Source organism: Grammomys surdaster, unplaced genomic scaffold, assembly GCF_004785775.1.
Source record: "Grammomys surdaster isolate TR1022 unplaced genomic scaffold, NIH_TR_1.0 126036, whole genome shotgun sequence".
In the NCBI taxonomy this organism is placed as follows: domain Eukaryota; kingdom Metazoa; phylum Chordata; class Mammalia; order Rodentia; family Muridae; genus Grammomys; species Grammomys surdaster.
Window position 1 is genome coordinate 2246877 of NW_021620849.1, and position 25391 is coordinate 2272267.

At 44.0% G+C, this 25391-nt stretch overlaps 1 protein-coding gene across 1 annotated transcript in view; it reads right to left on the bottom strand.

The window, feature by feature from the left end:
- The window catches only part of LOC114610332 (AP-3 complex subunit sigma-2), a 37577-nt gene extending 17205 nt beyond the window's left edge, over window positions 1-20372 (bottom strand). The window contains exons 1-4 of the mRNA XM_028754867.1: window positions 20254-20372; window positions 15916-16007; window positions 15101-15212; window positions 10266-10337 (exon numbers count right to left, since the gene is read on the bottom strand). Coding sequence (XP_028610700.1) covers window positions 10266-10337; window positions 15101-15212; window positions 15916-16007; window positions 20254-20322 — 345 coding nt within the window. The 5' untranslated portion in view covers window positions 20323-20372. The remainder of the gene's footprint in view (window positions 1-10265; window positions 10338-15100; window positions 15213-15915; window positions 16008-20253) is intronic.
- Window positions 20373-25391: the final 5019 nt, after the last annotated feature.

The following is a 25391-nucleotide window of genomic DNA, read 5'->3' on the forward strand; positions in this document are numbered from 1 at the left end:
CAGACATACACACACAGACACACATACTCACACAAAGACACACACACCATGCACTCACTATATGCACATGGCACCTTCTCTCTGCACAAGATTCCTCTGTAACCGTGGCTTGCAGTGCTCTCCCCATCCCCTTCCTACATCTCCCACTCCTCACCTCTTACTCCTCCTTCCTACCTTCTAACTGCGGTCCAGCCATGACCATGAAATCGTTTGCCTCTTTTCAGGCATCAAGGTCCTTTTACGAGTTGCTCCAGGAATCTGGAATGCTCTGCTCCAGCATCCCATCTCCCTCTTCTTTCTGCTCAGATGCTATCTTATCAGAGACTTTCTCCCTACCCTACATAAACATCAGGCCATGTCCACCAAAGCCTCCCACTCCTGTACTGGGCCCTCTCTATAGTCATCACTAGTTAACAAACGCCACATCTTATTCTCTACTACGTCATGGACAGGAATCCTTTATTAATTCTTCCTCCAGTCTTAAAACAGAGGATACATGAATTCACAGTAATCACACAGTCAATATGTGCCTGTGTGTAACCATAAATATTTGAACAAGACAGTCTGACCACACTTTCACAATACTACACAATACCCAGTAGGGAAACAAGCTAAGTAAGTAGTTACTATGTTCTAAGTACTTTATATGTATGACTCTCACTGCCACAGATTTCCTACGTGGTAGAGCTAGGATTCAAGTCCAGCCAGCCAAGCTTGAGTCTCTGTTCCTAACCACACCATAAGCAGAGACATACTGTGACATACTGTGACGGCTGCAGCTACAAAAGCAGTCAAGGATGTTGGGGACACATAGGTAGCCTGCTTTAGTCTGCAAGTGGGACAGGTGCCACAAGGACTTTGTGAAGACTAGCTTCCTTAGGAAGAGTCACAGCTGTCAGTGTGGAGCAGCATGGAGCTGGAGGTTGTCTTGGACACCCTGAGTATGCAGTGCAATGAGCTTGAGTGCCCTACATATACACCTAATCTAAAAACAAGTAACACCAAGAGAGGTAAAAAAAAGCCCAGAAGGCTAAAGAAAATGGCCAGAATGGGAAAAACTTCCAGGTCAGTATGTTATGGAAGCTAAGAACAAAGAATGCTTTACGGTGAGGAGGACAAGGCTTTCCACTGTCACCCCGTCCGCCACTCTAAATCCTCTGACTAGCCCTGAGCACACACCCTGCATCCAATCCAGTTTCCCTACTCTCCTACCCTTCACCCAGCACCCCTGCCTCAGGCCCCACCAGAGGGCTTTGGAAAGCAGCCCTGGGTACCACTGATTAGCAACAGTGGTCAAGGACACTAAGTCCAATGGTTACACACATACAGTCTCAAATGTCTACAGATCTATATTTGGTTCAGCTGGAGTTTATGCAAAGTACCTCATCTCCCACTGACCCCTTCCCAACATGCATGTCCTCCCCAGTGCCATCAGATCTTGAGCGTTTGTGTAACCTAAGTTGGCCTCAAACTTGCAATCCTCCTATCCGTCTCCTGAATGCTGGGGTCAAAGGTAGGTATCCACTATCAGCTTGTTTCTACTCTTTTGTTTTCTAGTTTTGTAAGAAAAACTGACAGAAATACACAGTTTTCAATGTAACAGTCATACTTTAAAGTTCTCCCATTCTGTGTAGCAAGAACATGGGTTTAAGTTTCAGGAACTTTTAACCTAAGCCTCGGTGTCGTTATCTGTTACTGGAAGACATCACCACACCTACAAAAGATAAGGATGCATAAAGTCCATATCATAATTGCTGGCACTGGGCAGCTGCCTATCACCAGCTTCTTTCCCAGACTCTCTTCTCAGTGACTTCTCTGGTGGGAGCTCATACAGCCTCACTGTTCTTCTCACTTGATGCTGATCTTCTACTTCATACTGTGGGGATTTTCTCACCAGCCTCATGACTCAAAAGAAGTCACTCTCAGATGCAGTGGCCAGCACCAAAGCCAGTATACTCAGGCGGCAGCAGGTGCCTGCCATGCTTCCCTGTGAAGAACTCCTGACTTTCAGCTAGAAGCTGAAGGTAGTCTGCCATCTATCCTGCCACCAACGGCTCAGAGTCTAGGCTCAGAGTCTAGCCTCAGAACAGGGACATCTTCAAAGTCTCATTCTTTTCTCTATTTCTGATAAATACTGATAACTAAGCCTTACAACTAGGTACTGTCCTACTCCACACAAAGCATGTACATGCCTTCCGGTTGGGTGAAATCCAACTTGATCAAAGTGGTGCAAAAGCCATGCATAGTGGGGGCTCCCACACAACAGCACCAAGTCAACTGAGAGCTGCACATAGTTTCTAGTGCCTTCCAAGGAGGGATTCCTCCAAGATCAAACAGTGGCTTTGGGCAACCCATCCTGTCTGCTGGACTACAGACTCCTTGGAGGTAGAGAATTAGTGTAAAAGACAAATTTGTCTTTAGTTGAAGCTATATTTAGCAATGTTCTCCTAGTAAATACTTAATAAACACTTTTTGTCTGATAATCAGAAGAAAAAAAGACACATAAAAACAAAACAAAACCAAAACAGTGAAAAACAAAACCCCATAAAAGCTTTCTGCAGGCATCAGGACTTCTCCAAGGTCAGAAGTCTGAGGAAATAGGGGTCATTTGCACAAAGCCTTCCTAAGGGGAAAGGCACCTGCTCCTCAGAATTACTGAACTTTAATTTCTAAAGAAATCTAACTTCATGTAGGAAGCATGTAAGACACAGATATCAAATATACTCAGTACTTCAGGAAAGCCATTGTAGGAGATGCCTCTTCCTCAGCCATGTTGTCTTCCTACAAACATTTCTCAGCTGAACAATGGTGGTGCACACCTTTAATCCCAGAGATCGGGAGGCAGAGGCAGTTGGATCTCTATGAGTTCCAGGCTAGCCTGGTCTACTGAGCAAGTTCCAGGACAGTCAAGCTACAAAGAGAAACCCTGTCTCAAAAAAATTTTTTTTCTCTAGTTTTGTAATATGCAATATAAAGTGTTAATGAATTAAATGTCAGCTTTACCCCCAAAAGAACAAATGAAAAACCAGTGGTAGCCTGCTGGGCATGATGACACATACCTGCAATCCTAGCACTGGTGAGGAGAGAGAGGCAGGAGGATCTGGAGTTCCAAGTCATCCCTGCCCACATTAAGAGCTAGAAGCCAGCCTGGGACATAGGAGACCTTGTTTCCAAACAGTCAAACTAAATCATCAGTAGTCACTGCTGTATTTATGAAGTGTAGGCTCTCCCCCCTTCTGTTACAAGGTAGGTCTGTGTTTGCCTAGTCCCCAACATAGCATATAATTTATGTTGACCAGTGAAATGACTAACGGTAGGTATGTCATTGGAAGAACCAACACACAAGCACCCAGGTGGACTTCTAACAGCCTAGACCTCCAAATGCAATGCCACAGCGACCACTCAATTCTTGAAAAATAAACTAAACCCATTATAAGCTATGGAGATTTTTGGGATGATGTATTACCAAGCCTCTAAGAATTCACATGAACAGCAAGTGTAGCAAAGTATTCTTAGCTAACAAAGTCCTGCTTAGCCAGAGTTTGGTGGCACATTCCTTTAATACCAGTACTTGGGAAGCAGAGGCAGGCTAATATCTGAGTTTGAGATCATCCTGGTCTAAAGAATGAGTTCTAGGACAGCCAGAGCCATACAAAGAAATACTGTCACAAAGAAAGGAAGAAGGACGGAAGGGAGGGAGGGAGGGAGGAAAGGAGGGAGGGAGAAAAGAAAGGAGGGAGGGAGGAAAGAAAGAGGGAGAAAGGGAAGAAAGGAGGGAGGAAGGGAGGGAGGGAGGGAGAGAGGGAGGAAAAGAGGGAAGGAGGGAGGGAGGGAGGGGGAGGGGAGGGGAGGGAAGTCCTGCTTGTTTCGTAGGTGCTCAGCCTCTGCTGCTGTAACACAGAAATGCACCTCCATTCCAGCCTTTAAGGGCACATCAGATCAGGATCCACCACTAAGTGCATAATGTGTGGTTGACTTCATCTGCATCTTATATAAGGGACAGCACTGGCAACTAACTTTACTCTTGGTTACAGTTTGGTTGTTAAGTTTGTTTTTAGGAAAAGACTGTCATCACTATACATCAGGCTGGCTTTGATTGTGAGTACCTGTCTTAGCTACCCAAGTGCTGGGGTTACAGGGTGTCACAACACCTGGCTCCCTTTACACTTCTTATAAAAAACACTGAATGTTCTTGAAAAGGCTAGATTCCAAACAGATTGCTCTAAAAACTCAGATGTTGCTGTTCTGTGTACAGGGTTAGCTACCTAGTTGCCCTTAGCTTCTAATAAGGAATAACTAAACAAACCAAAGAGGCTGTGTGTGTGTGTGTGTGATTTCAACCAATCACTGGCAGCCAATGAGACTGGGCCCTCAGGAGTGAAAGGTTTACTAAAAGAGAAACCTACACTGGTGGGGATAGACATAAGGGGTAGTTTGGACAGATCATGGCTCCCCACTCCCACCTCCACTTCTTTTTAAACATATTCTACAGGCTTTGGAAGCTAAAAACTCCTTTTCACAAACCTGTCCACTGTCGTGATAGAAAGAGACACTTCTCTTAAGCAGAGAAGCCAACACTGAGAAATGGGGGCAAGGGTGGACAGAGGCATGTGGACCTTTGACAAACTGCTATCTCACTGATCCTTAGCCTACACAGACGCATCCTGAATGCCCTTCCTCATTCTTTAAGCAATACTCCGTCCCCTGAACACATCAGTAGATTAAGGGCTAGGGATGCAATGAGACAACAGGCGGGACCTGCTTCCCTGCTCTTGGGCACATTCAGATAAGAAAAGATGGCCAGAGACAGTCAAATGTGCTGGCTTGCTCCTACTGTGAGAACTTAAGCCCAAACAGCCTATTCAATTCCTCAGTAAACTCACACAAAGACAGGTATTTTCACTCTTGTTTCCAGAGACCAAGCAAACAAGGCAGAATACCTGCTTCAAAGATGTCACTAAGATATAAAAGGTGCTGTCAAGCCCTGCTGTTGCTGATCTGTTCCCAGAAGGGCATTTGGCAAGCATGACCCGTTATCACTGTTTATAAGCCTGTCACCTTAGACTTCAGAAGTTCAACCGCAAACACTCAGCATTTTCACCTATCTACTTGGCAGCTTTCCTGTGCTCAGTCCCACCCAGCAGCACACAGGCCATCCCTATTGAGAAGCCATCACAGACTAAAGCAGCCATCTCACCCTGTGGTCCTCAACCTGTAGGTCACGATCCCTTTGGCATCAAACAACCCTTTCATAGGGGTCACAGTTATGAAGTTGCAACAAAAATATTAGGGGTCAGTACAACATGAGAAACTGTATTGAAGGGACACAGCATTAGGACAGCTGAGAGCCGCTGCTCCAGCTCCTGGACGAAGCCAGTGAATTGGGATATGAGTCTGATAACGCAATCTTGAAGACCCAGTTGGAGTCCAATACCTGATTTGCTGTTGAGAGGCTGCAGATGAGGATGCTAAGCCAGCCACTCAGTTTTCCACAAAGGAAACTCAATTACCACAATGCCAATACTTAGGATGCTGAGCTGTGTTTAGGGATTGCTGGGAGCACTGAGGAATCAACTGCCTCTGCAAAGATATGTTCCAGATGTGTCTAGAGAGTCAATGGCTACCTCTCAGAACTGGATCCTATTCAGTTACATAGGAAATTTGAGGCCAGTATGAGCTACATGAAATCCTGTCACAAACAGGACATCAAAAGTAGACCAATTTGAGAATTACCTTCAAGACTAGTAGTTTTCCTGAGTGCTAGCACATGCCTTTAATCTCAGCAGAGGCAGTGAGCTGGAGGCCAACCTGGTCTACATAAAGCTGTTGCAGGCCAGCCAAAGCTACATAGTGACACCTTATTTCCAAGACAGAAGAAAGAGGAGGAATATGGTAGTTTGAGTATATAAAATAAGTACAAGATATAGCTGAATCTATGAAAGAGGGGAGAGAACAGGTGAGAACTCAGGAAGATTCTGAGGTAACAAGTGGTTAGAGCTGTCCCGATAGAAAGCTCACAGCACTAGGTACTACAGAGACACTTAAAAAGGTAATGGTCAGAGCTGGAGAGATGGCTCAGCAACTAAGAGCACTGGCTGCTCTTCTAGAGGACCCAGGTTCAATTCCGAGCACCTACATGACAGCTCACAACTGTCTATAACACCAGTTCAAGAGGATCTCTCAACACAGCCATACATACAGGCAATAAATAAATACATAAACCTTTAAAAAAAGAAGAAAGTGGTGGCCAAGAAATGGTTATAAGATCTGGAGATCAGGAACTCACCTAAGAATAGGAGGTATGTGTGAAAAATAGGTGATGGGGAAGAGATGAAGTAAAAATGGAAGATGGGTGTAGGTCTGCCTCAGCCAAGAAATTTACCCTGGTGCAGGGGTGTGGAAAACCACTATTCTTACCTTGCACACGCAGGGCCTTGGGCTCTTGTCCTGCACTACAGTAAAAGAAAGAAAGGGGAGAAAAAGGAGGGGAAGGGCAAAACAAGGAAGGAAAGGAAGGAGGAAAACTTTGCCTTGAACAAAATGACAAAAATGTAGTTAGAAGCAGAGGGGGCAGTGTTGCAGAAAGGCTCCTCTGTGAGGCAGTGGCTCATCCAGTGACATCACAGCGGCACGTCTAGGGATCAAGATTATGGCGTACTTCAGAAAGAGACAGGAAATGGGATGGAGCAAACTCCCTCCAATAAAGAATGACAATGTGGAGGTATGAAGATAGAGGCAATAAAATATATGAGATTCGATAAAAACAATTTAGAAGTCTGAAAATGAAACCCCAAGATTAAAGACGGGTGTGGTGGCATGTGCCTGTAAGTCCAACACTTGGAGTAGGGAGAGAGGAGGACCTATCAGTTTAGCCTCCACTACACAGTAAGTCCAAGGCCAGCCTAGGTGGCATGAGATCTTTTCTCAAAGTAAACAAAAGAAACGCCAAGATTGGAAAAATTTCAAAAGTACTAGAAATTCAGTCAAATGTGGTCTAGCCAGGCCTGCTGCTCTAAGCCCCATGAGCATAAAGGTGGCAGAGCAACTACCAGGGCCAGCAATGATGAAGACCTGCAAAATCTACCACCAGGAGCTGCTAGCCTCAAATTAAGAGAAGATTCTTCTATTAAGAAGCATTTAATTCAGTGATAAGCTTGCTGTTTCAGATAGGCCTTTTGCCTACAAAAGTTAAACAAAACAGCTGACTATCAAAACACACCTGAGATGGCAAATGCTCTGTGAGGGTGAGGATAGCCAGCCTGACATGCAAGGAAAGTGAAGTCGCTTGCTGGGAAACACTTTCAGGCAGTCTAAGGGTGACTAAGTCGGGATTCTGACTCCTTCTACCATCGATTTCAACAACAAATAGATACAAGCAGTCATTTCCCAGTACCGACCTACAGCTAAAAATAAGCAGTTGTATGAACAGTAGAAGAAATCTGCTGCCGCAGCAAGATGTTTTATGGAACTGATGAGAAGATAAGACATATGAGAAAGGGCAGCGTGTTTATGACCACTTACTTCCTTCTAAAAGCCATGCCCAATAAAACAGAACTGGAATCACGTTTCTGACTGAGCAGACATCCTCACAGATGTTTAAAATGCATCAGAAGGATGAGGCAAAAAGGCACCCAGGAGACAGAGGAAGAAGGGCTTCTGACAAATCCTGATATCCTTTCATGACCAGAAACTCCCAGCTACTAGGAAGAGCAAGGAAGAATCTTCACCTGATAAACAATGTTTACAAAAGGCCCACAGCAAATGCTGCGCTTCACAGCAACAGCGTGAGGTGCTTTGGAAACCAGCAACCCAGACCTGATGCCAGTTACCCCACCCATTTCTAGCCTACACAACCCTAGAGATCCTGGGCAGCAGAGTGTGGGCAGAAAAACCATAAAAAGTAAAAACACTAGAAATAAATTAACAAAATGTCTATATATAAAAGAATTCCTCCCTGTCTCGAAAAACAAAAACAAAGACAAAAACAACAAAAAAAAATTCCTGCCCGGCAGTGGTGGCATATGCCTTTAATCCCAGCACTCGGGAGGCAGAGGCAGGCGGATTTCTGAGTTCGAGGCCAGCCTGGTCTACAGAGAGTTCCAGGACAGCCAGGGCTACACAGAGAAACCCTGTCTTGAAAAACAAAAAAAACAAACAAACAAAAAAAAAGATTTTATTTTGTCTTTTAAGATTTATTTTTATTTTATGTGCATGAGGTTTTTTGCCTGTATGTCTATATATCACATGCATGCTGGGTATCTGCAGAGCCCAGGAGAGGGCATCAGCTCTCCTGACTGGAGTCTGAGTAACCACATAGGTACTAGGAAGCAAGCCTGGATCTTCCGAAAGAGCAGTATGCACTCCTTTTTCATTTTGTTTTGTTTTGTTTTTTCGAGAAAGAATTTTTCTGTGAAACTGCCTTGGGTGTCCTGGAACTCAACTCTATAAACCTGACTGGCCTCAAACTCACAGAAATCCACGTGCCTCTGCCTCCTCAATCCTGGGATTAAAGCATGCACCACCATGCCTGACTGCAATGTGCACTCTTCACCACCAAGTCCTACAGCCCCCTAGGATACAACTTTTATTTGTCAAAGTTCCTGAGGTTACATCATTACAAAGCTTCCCTGTTATCAGCCTATGTCTAGGAAATTCATTCCATAACTAATATAAAAATTTCAGTTTTGGCCAGGCGGTGGTGGTGCACGCCTTTAATCCCAACACTTGGGAGGCAGAGGCAGGCAGATTTCTGAGTTCAAGGCGAGCCTGGTCCACAGAGTGAGTTCCAGGACAGCCAGGACTACACAGAGAAACCCTGTCTCGAAAAACCAAAAAAAAAAAAAAAAAAAAAAAAAAAAAAAATTTCAGTTTTGGATATATAGCCACTTATTTTATGTCATAACTACCATATACTAAGAAGTCTGCCTGTGAAAGAACCAGCAACCAGGAAGAACAGGCCCAGTGATAATCTCTGTGACGAAGCAACTAATAGACTTTAGCACAACAACAACAACAAAAAAAACCAAAGTACACCAGTGCTGGAGGGGTGGCTCAGCAGTTAAGAGCACTGGTTGCTCTTTTAAGGAGCTGGGTTCAATTTCCAGCACCCACACAGCAGCTTACAATGTCTGTAACTCCAGTCCCAGAGGATTCAGTAAAATTCTTATCTCTGGGGGTATCAGGTACACACTTGTTGTACAAACATACATGCAGACAAAACACCCATACACAGGCTAGAGAGATGGCTCAGCAGTTAAGAGCACTGGCTGCTCTTCCAGAGGTCCCAAGTTCAATTCCCAGCAACCACATGGTATGGTAGTTCACAATCATCTGTAATGGGATCTGATGCCCTCCTCTGATGTGTATGAAGAGAAAGCACTCATATACATAAAATAAATATATCTTAAAAAGAAATAGAAAGCAAAAACCAACAACAAAAAACATACATACACATTACAATCTAAAAAAAAAAAATCTCAAAACTATTTAACATCTAACTTTTTAAAAACATATTAAAAGCCAGATGTGGTGGTCCACACCTTTAATCCAAGCAGAGGCGGTTGGTTCTCTGAGTTCAAGACCAGCCAGATTAAGAACACAGAGAAACCCTGTCTCAAAAACAAACAAACAACAAAATAACTAACAAACAAATAAGTAGATGGATAAAAACATGCTTGCTTAATCTGTTTTTTCTGGGGTGGGGCACACACATGCCATCACGGAGCACGTGTGGAGATGAGAGGACAATTTGCAGTAGTCAGTTTTCTCCTTTTACCATGTGGATGCTGCGGATTCAACTCAGGACATCAAAGCTTGGCAAGCAAATACCCTTACTACTGAGCCATCTCACTGGCCTCTCAGAACTATTAAACTCACTAAATAAAACAGGTTCAGCCGGGCGTTGGTGGCGCACGCCTTTAATCCCAGCACTTGGGAGGCAGAGGCAGGCGGATTTCTGAGTTCGAGGCCAGCCTGGTCTACAGAGTGAGTTCCAGGACAGCCAGGGCTATACAGAGAAACCCTGTCTCGAAAAACCAAAAAAAAAAAAAAAAAACAACAGGTTCAGACTTGATGTATGAATCAGTGGTAGAGTAGCTGGTTAGCATATGCGAGGCCCTAGACTCAACTCCCAGTACTGCAAAATTAATTGACTAATTAATTAAAACAGACTCTAGAACTAGGTCAGAACAAAAGAGCAAGTGAAAGAACAGGACAGAGCACGGTGGTTGGAGATGTCCTAACTCTAGTTCCGGGAGAGGACATACCTTATCCATATGGAAGATCAAGTCCAACTCACAGACATTTTCAAAACACTTATCCAGAGTCTCCACAAAAACCTAAGGAATAAGAAGAAACGATAAAAAGAGAACATCAGTCACTGTTTTACAAATGTCACATGTGAGTGGAAAGGGGCAAGCCTGGCACACACCCTAGTCCTTCTGACGCAGAGGCCAATCTGATGGGGCATCTTCTCACTTGAGGCTTCCTTTTTCTGAGCCATTTCTTCAACATTTTAACTTTTAAAAGTCCTACAGTCTTAAAAATGCAAACACTTTAAAAGTTCAGTGTATTTAAAACATTCAGCTTTCTTCAAAAATTTCTCTAAAATATCCAAAGCCTCCCTAAAATATCAGCCTCTTAACTGTGAACTCCTGTAAAACAACAACAACAAATAACTTACATTCTTATTTCAAAAAGGAAGTGCCAGGGCACAATCACAATCAGACTAAAGCAAAACCAAAATTTAACAGTGTAAGAAGTTTAGTGTCTGATGTCTGGGATCTCCCACGACTCTCTGGGCTCCAAAGGGCCTGAGCCACTTCTCCAGCTCTGCCCTCAGCAGCACACACAGCTTGTCTCGTAGGTTCAAGCCAGCTCCCTCACAGCTGCTGCTGTTCTTTGATAGCCATCTCGTGGTGCTGGCATTTGAAAACTGCTAGGGCCTTTGCAAGTGGGCTACACCTTCACCAATAAGGAACTGACTCGACCACATGGTGCCAAGCCTTAGCTTCTCTCCATGACTCCGTCAATTCTGGGATTTTGACTGCACCCTCACCAACAGTCTCTTCTATCCTCTCGTGGTGCCAAACCTCAGATGCTCTCCTTCATGCCCTCAGAGCCAGTACCACCTAGAGGCCTCTTACTCATCACCAAGACTACAACATGAGGTTCAGCCCTAGCCCTCTTTGGATCACAGCTTCTGTACACTGATCCTTTAAAAAAACAAAACACTTCTCAGAAGATTTCACCTCAGTGACACTTGTCTCTTCTTAAGTACTGCTACTTTCTTAGCTCCATCTGGCTAACATCATTTGCCCTAGCAAAGCAAAGGTTCACATCAGTGGTGCTGGCTTCTTGTTAATCATGGCCGATTCTTCATCCCCAGCTAACTAGAAACAGATACTTAATTCAAAGTAGCATACAAATGGCCTTGACAGTCTTTCCTTCCTCTGAAATTCACAAGCTAGGCCTCTATCATCTGCACCTCTCAACATTCTTATCTTCCAAGCTCCCACAGACAAGCCTGGGCTCTGAGCACTCTATGGCTTTTCCAGCCCACATCTCAAATGCCACCACAGTATTACCAAAAGCACGTGGCTGGGTCTGCCACAGCGATACCCCACATCCTGGTACCAATTTCTGCCTTTGTTAGTTGGCAAACTGTTATTCCATCCAGAGCTCAACTTTTTCCTTGATGATGTTGATAGCAAGATGCAATGGGCAAAAGTGTCTGACATCCTGACCTGGGACTGATAACTGGTACATGGTTTCTATTGGAAAACAAACACTGGAAAACGGCTGGCCATTAAGTATTAATACTCTAGGACCTAGCAACTGTACTCCTCAGGTGTATACCTTACAGAGAGATGTGCAGATGTAATACCAAAAACAGACACAGACATTTCATAGTGGCACGATTTATAACTCTTTGTATATTTAAGTAATACAGTTTTTTGTTGTTGTTTAAAAATAGCAGTTAAAGCCAGACAGTGGTGGCAAACACATCAAACACCAGCATTTGGGAGGCACAGTCAGGCTATCTCTAAGTTTGAGGCCAGCCTGATCTACAACTCAAGTTCTAGGATATCCAGGGCTATACAGAAAAACCCTGTCTTAAAGAAACAAAACCAAACAGAATTGCAGGTAAATATGAGATAGTTTTCAATCACCACAATACTGCTCAATGGTGAATCCTTATAACCTGACAACTCAAGTCCATTAGTACTGGGAAATTATACTAAATTGGAAATTTCTTCCCTTACATATACCAAATCAACTTTTTTCTGGAAAATAATAAAAGAACACTCTGAGAAAATGCCAATAACAAACACTGTTTTTCTTACTATGTATGGGAATTTGTCATAAAAACCTCAGGAATTCAAATACTGTAATAGTACAGAACAAAAGCACAGGGCCAGCAGGATGGCTCCTGTAAAGCCTGACAAAGTGAGTTCATCTCCAGGACTTACAGGGTAGAGGGAGAGAACTGACTCCAACAAGGTAAGTCTGACCTCGTGCTGCCAAGTTTTATGTCAACTTGACACTACCTAGTTACCACATTGGCCTGTGGGCAAGAGGGAAGACCCACCTCACTCACTGTGGGCAGCACCACTCCTGGGCTTGTGATCTTGAATGACATAAAAAGGCAAGCCATAGAGAGGAAGCTAATAAGTTGCAGTCCTCCATGGCCTCTGCGTCAGCTCCTGCCTCCAGGTTTCTGCCCAGCTTGAGTTTCTGTACTGACTTCCCTCAGTAATGGACTGATGTGCAAGTGCAAGCTGAAATAAACCGTTCCCTCCACAAGCTGATTTTGGTCATAGTGTTTTATCACAGCCATAGAAACCCTAATAAGACAGACCTCTAAACAGACACCATAGCACTCACACTGTGATTAAATATAGACATTTATAATAAAATGATTTTACAAGTAAATGCAGTATTTTCAGTTGGTGGGATCTGAGCTGTTGTTAGCTTTCCTCATTTACTGGCCTGTACTGTGCTCGCACACACACCACTCGGTACTTCACTTTCCCTGAGTTTCCCTTCCCTGAGCTCTTGAAGGCTCCCTGAAGAAACTGCACCTGCTTCCCTATCTAATCCACTGAGTCCATCTTTGAGGCTGCTGTTGTCTCTACCTGACCTCCCAACAAGGAAAAGCTGTATTTACTCCAAATGTTACTTTATGTCTTGCTGTTATGATTTTACAACATTTGTTTTTTGTTGTTGTTGTTGTTGTTCTGTTTTTAGACAGGATCTCACCGGATCCTCACTGGTCTACTGGCTGGCCGGAACTCACTACGTAGATCAGGTGGAGCCCTAGGCTTGGCAATGATCCTCCTCCCTCTGCTTCCCAGGGGGCTGGGATTACAGGCATGCACCACTACAGCTGGTCCAACTTTGTAATTTTATCAGACTCAATATCAGGTAATTCATAATAGGTGAATTTTCAAATACTCCCCTTAGTCGCTATTTAATACTTTCTTTAACTATGAAATTTCTAGCTGTTTTTGTAGAAACAGGAAGTTCAATGCTTTCTTGACCTGAAACTCAAAAAGCATGACTTTCATGTAGAGGTCAGAGGGTAACCTCAGGTGTTGGTCCTCACTATCTTGTTTGAGATGGGGCCTCCAGCTGTTGTTCACCCCTTCTATGCATAAGGGCTGGTGCCTGATTTTCTGATATCTTCTCCATTCCCTCATCTGGTAGCTCCTGAGATTTCCAGCAATGTCAGTCCTGTTATTTTTTCTTTCGAATTCAGCAGACCTGTCCTATGCAGTTCTGTTCTAAGTCTGTTTAAAAACCCTTTCATCTTCAAGACTGAAAGTTCACAAAAGGCACCCAAGAGCTCCCCGTAATACCCCTGCCTTGAGTACTGTGCTCCCCACAATGCCCCTGTGCTCCCCATAATACCCCTCCTGCTTTGGCCTCCTGAGGACTGGGATTGCGCCACCTGTCAACTTCCACTCCGCTTTGTAAGAGACGCTTTTGTTTTCTATGCACCTTTAGACTCCTCCTTAAGAGGACTCCTGCTCTTGAAACTGGTCATGAAAGTAAACTAGGGAAGAAGGAACTGTGGATGTTCCATACCCTGGCTTTAGGCCACCATTGCAAGTAAAAATAAAATGTTTAACTACTCAGGACTGGGGAGATGGTTTTGTCTGTACAGTGCTTGCTGCACAAACATAAGGACGTGAGCTTGCTCTCCCAGAACCCAAACAAAAAGCCCATGCGGCAAACCCTGGCACTGGGGAGGCAAGGACGACATGATGCCCGAGATCGGCTGGCAAGTCTGTCTCAGCAGCATCAGCAGCTCCAGGTCCAGTGAAAGACTCTTATCTCAAACAATAAGGTGGAAAGCAATTGAGGATGACACTGAATGTCAACTGTTGGCCTCCACAGTATCTGTGCAAACACAAACGCATGTGTCTTGCACACAGGAAGCATAAATACTTAAAAATAATTTGGTTTCAGAGCTGAAAGAAAATTCAAAACATCAATAACCAAGTGCAGTGTGAGGGCTGGGTAGAAACCAGTATTTAACAGCTAAGTTATGGAAGGTAGCTCAGGCGCGTTCCCAGAGCACCACCTGGTGGACAGCTAGCAGCTCTTTTTTTGTTGTTGTTGTTTTTTGTTTTGTTTTGTTTTTTTGAGACAGGGTTTCTCTGTATAGCCCTGGTTGTCCTGGAACTCACTCTGTAGACCAGGCTGGCCTCAAACTCAGAAATCCGCCTGTCTCTGCCTCCCAAATGCTAGGATTAAAGGTGTGCGCCACCACCACCCGGCTTTTCTTTTTTTTTTTTTTTAAGATTTATTATGTATACAACATTCTGCCTGCATGCATGCATGCCAGTAGGCCAGAAAAAGGCACTAGATCTCACTATAGATGGTTGTGAGCCAGTATGTGGTTGCTGGGAATTGAACTCAGGACCTCTAGAAGAGCAGCCAGTGCTCTTAACTGCTGAGCCATCCCTCCAGCCCCTGGTAACTCTTATAGATATCAATGAAACTGAAAAAAAGGACCCAGAGGATGGTTACTGAATGACCCCCACCCCCATGCAAACTCAGAAAGTTGTTGCTATTAGTCTATGATTACATGTACCTGGATGAGGTCCAAGATCCCAAGTTCACTCTCTGATGAATCCACACAAAACACAAAGTAGAGGGTAGCATAGTGCCGGTAAATCAGTTTGTAGTCAGAGCCACCAATCAAACTGTGGAAGATGGTAGTAGCAGTTGAGAACCCAAATCTTAAATAAACTTATCAAAGACACCATGCACCAAAGAGTGGGAATGGGCCTAACAAAGAAGAGCAGGCATTCCACAGGAACAGCAACTGAGTGTGGAGGGGAACCTGAGGCCCCTTGACTCCACCTTTACCTTTCTCTTGCCTATCCTGCCAGTGACCAGACATCAGAGTGATGACCAGGGGCTGCAGAGATGGCTCAGTGCTTACGAGCACTGCCTGCTCTGCCAGAGGACTCAGGTTCAATTCCCAGCACCCACACCAATGCACATAAAATAAAAATAAATAGATAAAAGGAGAAAGAAAAAAATTCAGTGATGGCTGAAGCTCAGTGCAAGTGTTTCCCAAAGAATCCGTCCGGTGTCTCCCTGAGCAGCTCATGCTGAGGACAGGGTACATGGGTCTGATTAGTGGTGCGCACTGTTAACCCTAGCTGTAGAAGGCAAGCAGACTTCTGAGTACAGGGCCAGTCTGGGCTATACAGAGACCTAGTTGTGTTTGACAACCTCGCCCCCTCCCCACCCCCGAAAAAAACCCACCAAACAAAAGAATAGGTTATGCTGCACCAGGTCCAGTGACCCCTGCAGGTACTAGAAGAAATGATACAATGAAGGCCACCCATAGTGGAGCTGGGGGAGTAGAGAGATGGCCACCTGAAGCTGATGGTTTACCTTCCACCTTCTAAGAAGTTACAGATGTTGTCATCTCGCTTGAGGACCAGATGGAACGTCTCTCGAACAATCTGCTGTTGAATTTCTTCTGGCTATGGAACAACAAGAAAAAGAAGAGTCAGGGGCCGGTGAGGAAACGGTGCACCAATCAACAAGAACAGATCTGTAAAGAAGGGACTCTGGGCTAGAGAGATCAGCAATGAAGAACACTGGGCACTCTTCCAGAGGACCCAGGTTCAATTCCAAGCACTCACATGGAGGCTCACAACTGCCTGTAACTCCAGTTCCAGGGGATCTGACACTCTCATACCAATGTGCAATCAATCAACCAACCAATCAATCAATAAAGAAGGGGTTCTACATGGGGCACAACTGGAAAAGCTCATGCATAAGCACACAGAAGACAGAGAGTAACTATGGGAAAAACAAGGCTACTGCGACTGACATGGGCTTATTTACCTAAATACTTCAGTCACAAGCCTTTATATCTTACAGGCAAGCTCAGGGTCAAATAAAGAATTGGAACCTATAATCTGAGAAAAATCCTCAATTCCCTTTCTTAATCTGACCCCAACCCTCTGAATGACATCAATACTGAGTATTTAACAACTCAAAGTTCCAGAACTATATGAAGGTAAAGATGTAATCACGCACGTCTCAAACGATAAATTTGTCATTTTTACTTTAATACCAGTACTGCATACAAGATGCTGTTTTACTCACAGAGGATTATTGGGAAAACAGAGGTAGTTAAAAACTCTAGACCAATGGTGGTAGATGCCTTTAATCCCAATGCTTGGGAGACAGAGGCAGATGGATTTCTGTGATTTAGAGGCCAGCCTGGTCTACAGTGAGTTCAAAAACAGCCAGGGCCACAAAGAGAAATCATGTCTTGGAAAACAAACAAACAAACAACAACAACAACAATAACAATAAAACTCTCTAGATCAGGAACTGGAGAATTGGTTCAGCCATTAAGAGGATTTGTTGCTCCTACAGAGGGCCCGGGTGTCAATTTCCAGTAGCCAGGTGATGGCTGACAACCATCAATAGATCCAGTTCCAAGGGATCTAACACTATCTTCTAACCTCCACGGGTACCAGGTACACATGTGGTACACACATACATGCAGGCAAAACAATTCATACACTTAAAATAAATAAATCTATGAATAATGTAAACCCTCTGGTCAGTCTTCTCACATGGTGCTGTCTGATGAGTCAGCTGGGGATAATGTTTAAATGTGGTTCTGCTTTAATCTGCCTGGGCTGGGACCTGACTGGGACTGCTGCTCTATCAAGCTCCCACAAACAGCAATGCTTCAGGCCTGGGGACTACACTCTGGACTGCACAGCGTAAGCAAAATGTTCACCTTGAATCTTCCTTAAACCAGAAAGACACATTTAAAAAATGTAATCCCTTTTGTTCTACACCAGTGAACTTAGCTTTGAAATGGCCAGTTCTTTAAAAGCTATTAAAGGGGAGAGAGGGGGATACACACACACACACACACACACAAAAAAAAAAAAAAAAAAACCAGAGAACTAATCACCTTGAGGAAATGACTGGCTCAGTGTGGGTTCTGAAAACCTCTCAGTATCTACTGAATGCATGAATGCAAACTTGCTAATCACTGGCCCACAAATTGGAACAAATCAATCACTATCTTTCTGGTTTCCATGTGAACAACACACCAAGCTCACATTTGCTAGGATGTTGTCAAAGATTAACTCTGTGTGCTCAGAAATACAAAGCATACTAAGCATCAGCACTTATGTAAACTGACGAAACATTTATTTTTCTAACTAAAGCCCTTTCTCTACCTATAGGTGGAACTGGAGAAAAGTGGGGACAGGGTGGTGGTATCAAACAACGAGGCCAACTAAGTCCTGGCTCAACAAAAAGGCAAACTGGCGACTGCTTACATGCCCCAGTTACTTTAACAACCCGTCCTATCTTTTTACTACATGGCAATTTTCAAGGGAGTCTCACTCAAGCAGTCTTTAAACAATTCCATAATCTTCAGAGATACACAAACAGCCAATAAGCACAAGGCAGGTGCTGAGCATCCTTAGTCACTCTGGAAGCAGACATCAAAACCATTGAAAAAGGAGATCCATTTTCACCCACTACAATGCCTTTAATTAAAGACAACATGGCTAGGCTCATGTAGCTCAGTGGTAGAGGATAGCCTAGAATGAGGGATGCTCTGAATTCACTTCCTAGTTCAGAAAACAAAAACAAACAAAAGAGATAAACATTGGAGGAGACATGATGAAACTGGAATGCTGATACATTGTTGATAGCAATATGAAAGGGAACAACTACTCAGAAAACACCTGCCAGTTTCCTAAAAAGTTTACCACATACTTATCATGTGGCCTAATGACTCTACTACTACATATAAAGTAGGAGAAATAAAAAGAAATGTCCAGGCCGGGCGGTGGTGGCGCACGCCTTTAATCCCAGCACTTGGGAGGCAGAGGCAGGCGGATTTCTGAGTTCGAGAGTTCGAGGCTAGCCTGGTCTACAGAGTGAGTTCCAGGACAGCCAGGGCTACTCAGAGAAACCCTGTCTTGAAAAACAAACAAAAACAAAAAACCAAGAAAAAGAAATGTCCGTACTAAAACTCAACCTATGAATGTTCAGAGCAATTAATGGAAAACACGCACGACCAGCAGAGCATGGTGGCACATGCCTGTAACTCCAGGATGTGGAGGGCTGTGGTAGCATCTCTTCTCTTTCAGTGGTTGGTTGATAGGGTTTTATTTTTGTTGCTTATAATGTCTTCACTATGTAGCCAAGGTTGGTCTTGAACTCACAATTCTCCTGCCTCAGTTCCCCAAGTGCTGTGATTATAGACATGTGCCCACCATCAGGCCCATCTGAGCAGAAGGATCTCCAGTTCTGGGACAGCCTGAGCTACCTAATGAGATCCTGCTTAAAAACAAATAAAACACACACACACACTACAATACAGAAACTTGAGTATGTCTTAGTAAGTCAAAGAGAAAGTAGGTAAGTGCTTGCTTAGGGACAGGGTAGGTAACTAATAACAGTAAGTTTCTTTAGTAGAGATAAAAACGTTCTCAAATTGTGACAGATGCCACCAAAGCGCACACATTAAGTAGCTGTACAGTGATTTATAGCTCATAAAACTTAGAAAATAAGAGAAAGAAATGCACACACAAATTGAAGTTATATGAAGTGCTCTTTTTAAAAAATGTAGTTGGATAGTCCTATCTTAAAAAGCAATTTTTTACTATGATAAAAAAAAAAAAAGGAATAAATGGCCGGGTGGTGGTGGCGCACACCTTTAATCCCAGCACTTGGGAGGCAGAGGCAGGCGGATTTCTGAGTTCGAGGCCAGCCTGGTCTACAGAGTGAGTTCCAGGACAGCCAGGGCTACACAGAGAAACCCTGTCTCGAAAAACCTAAAAAAAAAAAAAAAAAAAAAAAAAAAGGAATAAAAGGCCCAGTGACATTTCTTAACCTGTAGAAGGCATGGAGCTGAAGTCTGAAGGTTTTCTGACTCCATTCCTTCTCGGGCTTAACCAGTCTCTCAGATATTTTGAAACCTAACCACAAATAAAATGTTGGGGAACAGGAGGCAAATAATGTCATTTTCATTTTCCTAAAGGAAATGTTTCTAGAGAATTCAAATTTGCTTGAACATTGCTGAGGCATCCCATGATGGCATTTATTCGTTTGTTTATTTGGTTTCTTGAGATACGGATGGGTATAGCTCAGGCTGGCTTAGAACTAGCTGTGTATCTGAGGATAACTTTGAAGTCCTGATCCTCACGCCTCCATCTCCCGAGTTCTGAGCTTAGAGGTGTTCTCCACTACAACGGGCATCTTGTAATATATCATTTTCCCCCACTTTTCAAAGAGACTTTCTGTAACCTTACAGGATAAAAAGTAGCCCAACCCTGATAAATCCAGCCAGTGATGAAGCAAGCGATTCCAGAGAAGAACTTCTCTCCACGCCCTTGAGAAAATATAAACTAAAGAACCCAACCACCGGACCATCACAAAACTACGCTCATCAATTTAAAAAGAAAAGAAAATCAAACAAACAAAACCCCACAAAACTTAAAAGACAGAAGCTTCTGTCATCCAGGATCTCAATTAGGCACTGTGCCCTGCGTCTGGCCCTAAGACCCAAGGGAAAGTGTCACAAAGCACTGAAAATCCGAGACCAAGAAGGATGAGGGAGGAGCAGGGGGGTGGGTCATGCACAGTGCCAGAGCCCGAGGTGCCGCCGAGCGCTGTGGGCCGTGGGGAAGGGATGGCTCGGGTGCTCCGCAGGGGCGTGGTGGGTCGGGCCGCACTCACAAAACGCTGGTAGAAGCGGACCAGCCGCGGTTTCCCATGGTTGTTGAAAACCAGAATCGCCTGAATCATCTTTGCCGGTCCCGCTTCTCTCGGCACCAGCTGCTCCCAGAACGCACCTTCTTCCGGGACAACACGGACACTTCCGGCTGGTGTCCTGTTGTTAGCTGCTCCCGGAAACTTAGTCTCGGTACTCCGGGGTCCGGCGGCTCTGGCACCCTGGGGAGGTCCGCGCGCTCGCCTGTACAGCACAGCGGTAGAAGCCCTGGAGCAGAGGCAGGCGAATCTCTGAGTTCAAAGCCAGCCAGGATCGCCTTGGCCAGCCTGATAACCAATTCAAGCCTGGCTAGGACTGAGCCCCTCTTTCTGGTTCCATCCTGGAGCCAACCGCGTCGGCAACAAGGATCCAGACTGGCAATTCCTGCCAGCAGCCGTGCCAGTTTGAGGGACAAGGAGGGTGCTTTTGTGGCTTCTTCTAACCTTGGGCCAACCAAAGCTAGGGTTTTATTTTTCGTTATTACAATGTTGCAATGAATTAGGCAAAAGTCTGCTAGTTCAAATAGTCATTCTCTCCTTTAGATGGTCAAAGTTGGTATCACAAGAGATCTCATCCAATCCCATTTAAAAGGAATGATCCCTAACTGGTAACACCTTTTCTCATTTTGTTTGTTTGTTTGTTTGTTTGTTTGTTTGTCTATATGTTATCTTTTCTTGAAACAGAGTCTCACTGTGTCACCCTGGCTGGCTTTGAACTCAAGAGATTCACCTGCCTCTGCCTCCTAAATGCTGGGATTAAAAGCCTGCACCACCACATTCGTCCCTGGGTTTTCAGTAAATAAAAATTCAAAGGACTATTGCATTGAAGCGTGACAAAATGATTCAGATGTTGGGCAGAAATATCAAAGACAATTCTAAAACAGTAACAAGAAGGAACCAGATTTGCCCACCAATCAAACCAAGTAGGATAATTTGAAGTATGGTTTTTTTTTTTTTTTTTTTTTTGGTTTTTCGAGACAGGGTTTCTCTGTATAGCCCTGGCTGTCCTGGAACTCACTCTGTAGACCAGGCTGGCCTCGAACTCAGAAATCCGCCTGCCTCTGCCTCCCAAGTGCTGGGATTAAAGGCGTGCGCCACCACCGCCCGGCTTGAAGTATGTTTTAAAGTTACACTTATATGTTTACTGGAGAGAACTCACGCCCCTGCAATGGTGCATTTGTTGAAATCAGAGGATAACTTTGCTCCTGCCGTGTAAGTCCCAGAGTTCTAATGTAAAAGTCATAAGACTTGACAGTGCCTTTACCTCACAAATCGTAATTAAAGGGAGATGTATTACTGAACTATAACACAATAATCTGTGGTAAACAATTTTAAAGATTTAATCTTAATTATGTTGTACGTGTCCGCATGTTGGTATGAGTATATGGGTTCAGGTGCCCTCAGAGACCAGAAGAAGCCACCTTGGAACTGGAGTTTACAGGCAGCTGAACTGAGTGCTGGGAGCAACTCCAGTCATTTGGAAGAGAAGTAATCTTTTCCAGCCGTTGGGATGAAATAATTTTAATATGTGATGTGGGGACATCATAGTTTGGCTGTAGGAAGGAATTCAACAAATGTTGTTGAGATAACTGATTAATACCTTGAGGAAAAAGCAGGTTAGTTCTTTCATACTTTAACTTAGGGCCACAGTGGATTAAAGAGGTAAGGAAAAAACAGAATAAGTGCCTGGGAGATGACTCCACAGGCAGACTCATTTGCCTTTTAAGCCTGACAAATTGAGTTTGATGCCCAAAACCCAAGGGAGGAGAGAACTGGCTTTCAAAAATTGTCTCTAATTTCTGTGGCACATGTGCACTTATGTTCCCACACAACATTAATAACAGTGAAAGTGTATGATAATGATAAAGCCTGGGATATAACACAGGTGGTGGAGTGCTTACACAGAACCCAGGGTTGGTCTCCAGCACGATAGCTGGTATGACAGCACACAGCTGTAATACTCCGGAGATAGAGGCAGAAGTTGAAAGTCATTCTTCAAAGGGAGTTACAAAAGAAATAGATGCAAGGACCAGTGAGATGTCTCAACAGATAAAGATGCTTGCTGCCAATCCTGATGACCTGATTTGGATCCCAGAACCTACATGATCAGAGAACACACCTAATTGAGCTCTGACCTCCATACACACACACTAATAAATCTAACCAAAAAACAAACAAGCAAGCAAAAAAGGCAAATTAAGTATATTTAATAATTTTCACTTTATCAAATATTTGTTCAAAATCTTCATCCCCAATTCTGGCCAAAGTAGCCTGGCATTGGTTCTCTCCTCCACTGCTTCTGAGATTGCAGTCTAAAACAACCCTTTTGGGAAGCAATTTGGTAATATGACAAGAATTTTACAAACGGTGCCGATTTCCAGTGATCTAACTCTGGAAACTTGTTTCTAAATCATCAAAAATGCAATGAGGAGCCGGCTGATGGAGAGTGCCTTTGACCTCAGCACTGTGCAAGCCAAGGCAGGCAGATCTCCAGGAATTTGTGATCACCCTGGTCTAAATAGTCACCAAAAAATATGACTATGTATTTTGACAGTGATGACAATAATGGAAAAAGTGACATCCAAACTTCACATGTAGACATATTAAAGAACCAAGATAATAACAATTATTAACAGGACAGAATGAAATTATGGCCTCAGCTATTCAGGGTACCAAGATGAGCCTGTACTGTAGGACCCTACACAGTTTGAGCCAAGCCATCATTTTTTTTTCGTGTGTGTGTGTGTGTGTGTGTGTGTGTGTGTGTGTGTGTCAGGGGAGCCCATATTCTACTGTGTGCATGAGTATTGCAGTCAGCAAACTGATGGAGTTGGTTCCCTCTTCCACCAAGTGAGTTCTGGGGATCGAACTCGGCTTCAGGCTTGGTGGCAAGCACTTTGACTCACAGAGCCGTCTTAACAGTTGTTTGGTGTTTGTTTGCTTGCATGGATTTTGGTATTGGGTTTGTGAAGTGAGGGTCTCAATCTGTAGCCCAGTCTAGCCTCAAACTGACAGCAACCCTGTCTATACCTCCGCCTCCCAAGCACTGGGATTATAGGCATGAACTTCCTGCCAGTCTTTGAAATCCTATTCTTTTCTACAGAACACATTGGTTTACCTTCCCCAGGAGTCTGGTTAGCCTAGCCTCAGGCTGGGCTCCTGCTAAACAATCTTATGCAACCCATCACTTCTGCACACCAGAATATGAGCATCCTTCTTGACTCCTTCTTCTTTCCTGGGACTTGATTCTGCTCTCTACATACCTCTGGGCATGGGCCCTTTTCTCACTCTCTTCTTTGTCTCTGTCTTTGCTGCAGACCAAACCACAGTGATCTCTTACTGGATACCCTCATGGATAACCATATTCCCCACAACCTTCAAGAGTAAGGCCCATCATGACTAGTCTGCAAGCCACCCCGGATACAGGACACCAATGATGTGATTCTACATCCTTTTTCCCCTATATCCAAAAACCTTTTGTGGCCAAGGAAGCGGGGAACAATGGAAGGGACTAAGCTCTGGACTTGAATCCTGGCTCCATCCCTTAGAAACTGGGAGAGTTGTCTGACCTGCCTGAATCTCTCTTCCTCCTTTGTGGTTTGCATGTGGAAACAGAAGTCTGGTGATCAAAAATGTGGACTTTGATCCCAGCATACAGAAAGCAGAAGTAGGCAGATTTCTGTACTTCAAGGCCAGACAGGGATACATACCGAAACCTTGCCAAAAAAAAAAAAACAAAAACCAAAAAAAAAACAAGTGGGTGTGGGAGTGGGGTGTGGACTTTAGGACTGGAGATACAGCTTAGGTGGTAGAGTATTTGCCTAGTACACCCAAAGCCCTAGTGTGAACTCCAGCACCATATCATCCAGGCATTTGGTTGCATGCTTGTAATCCCAGCCCTGGGAAAGTAAAGGCAGGAGGATCAAGGTCAAGGTCATCCTCAGCTACATAGCAAGTTCAAGGTCAACCTGAACCGTATGAGATCCTCCCTCAGGAAAAATAACTGACTGCCTGGATGTAGTAAATTCCTTTCCCTGGCAATATACACTTTTCATAGAGCCTCAAAGCTTTAGTCTTATGTATCAAAAATGGGGATATCAATCCTATGTACATCATAGGATTGTTGTGACTAGTCCAAGTACTTAACATAAGCACTAGCATCAGGAAGAACTCAGTATTGTCAGTACTGGTCACAGAAAGCATCTGTCATTGCATTTGACACATGAAGTCAAATCAGTAATCCCTGTCCTCCTCCACCCTTCTTCCCAGGATCACAAGCAGGATGCATACACCTGCCATGGCTATGTAGAATTAAATCATGACATGTAGACTTCCATTCCAGATCTTGTCGCAGGGCCGAGCAGGGGCACACTACCCAATGAGGCAATGTTCATGACCAAAGACTGGGGTTCTCTTCTAGGGTTGTAGTTCAGCTAGAAGACCATTAACACCAGACAAGAACCCAGTACTGTGGAGGAAGTCTTTCCTGGAGTATTCACCCATAAAAAGTTCTCCAAGTACAAAACAAAAATAGTCATACCAAAAAATATGGTCCAGACTTGATGTATAAACTGTGGTAGATCACTCTCCTAGCAAGCATGAAGCGCTAGGTTTGAGTACCAGCACTATTTAAAAAAAATAATAAAAAAAAGATATAAAAAATTGACCCGGTGAAACGAGTCAAGACTTGTGGACCAGCCAGACACAGCTGGAAAGGCTGTAGGCCTTCCCAAGAGTGGTATCTTTAGGACAGCAGCCAGATAGGTCTATGCTGATTAGCTTTATGTCAACTTGACAGCAGCTAGAGTACCATGAAAGAGGGAACCTCTATTGAGAAAATATCTCCATGAGATCTGACTGTAGGACATTTTCTTAATTAGTGGTTGATAGGAGAGGGCCCAGCCTATTGTAGGTAGTACCATTTCTGGGCTGGTGGTCCTGGGTTCTAGAAGAAAGCAGGCAGAGCAAGCCAGTCTGCAGCACACCATGGCCTCTGCTCCTGCCTCCAAGTTCCTGCCCTGCCTGAGTTCCTGCCCTCAGTGCTTTTGATGATGAATTGTTATAAGGAACTGTGAGTAAAATAAATCTTCTCCTCCCCAAGTTGC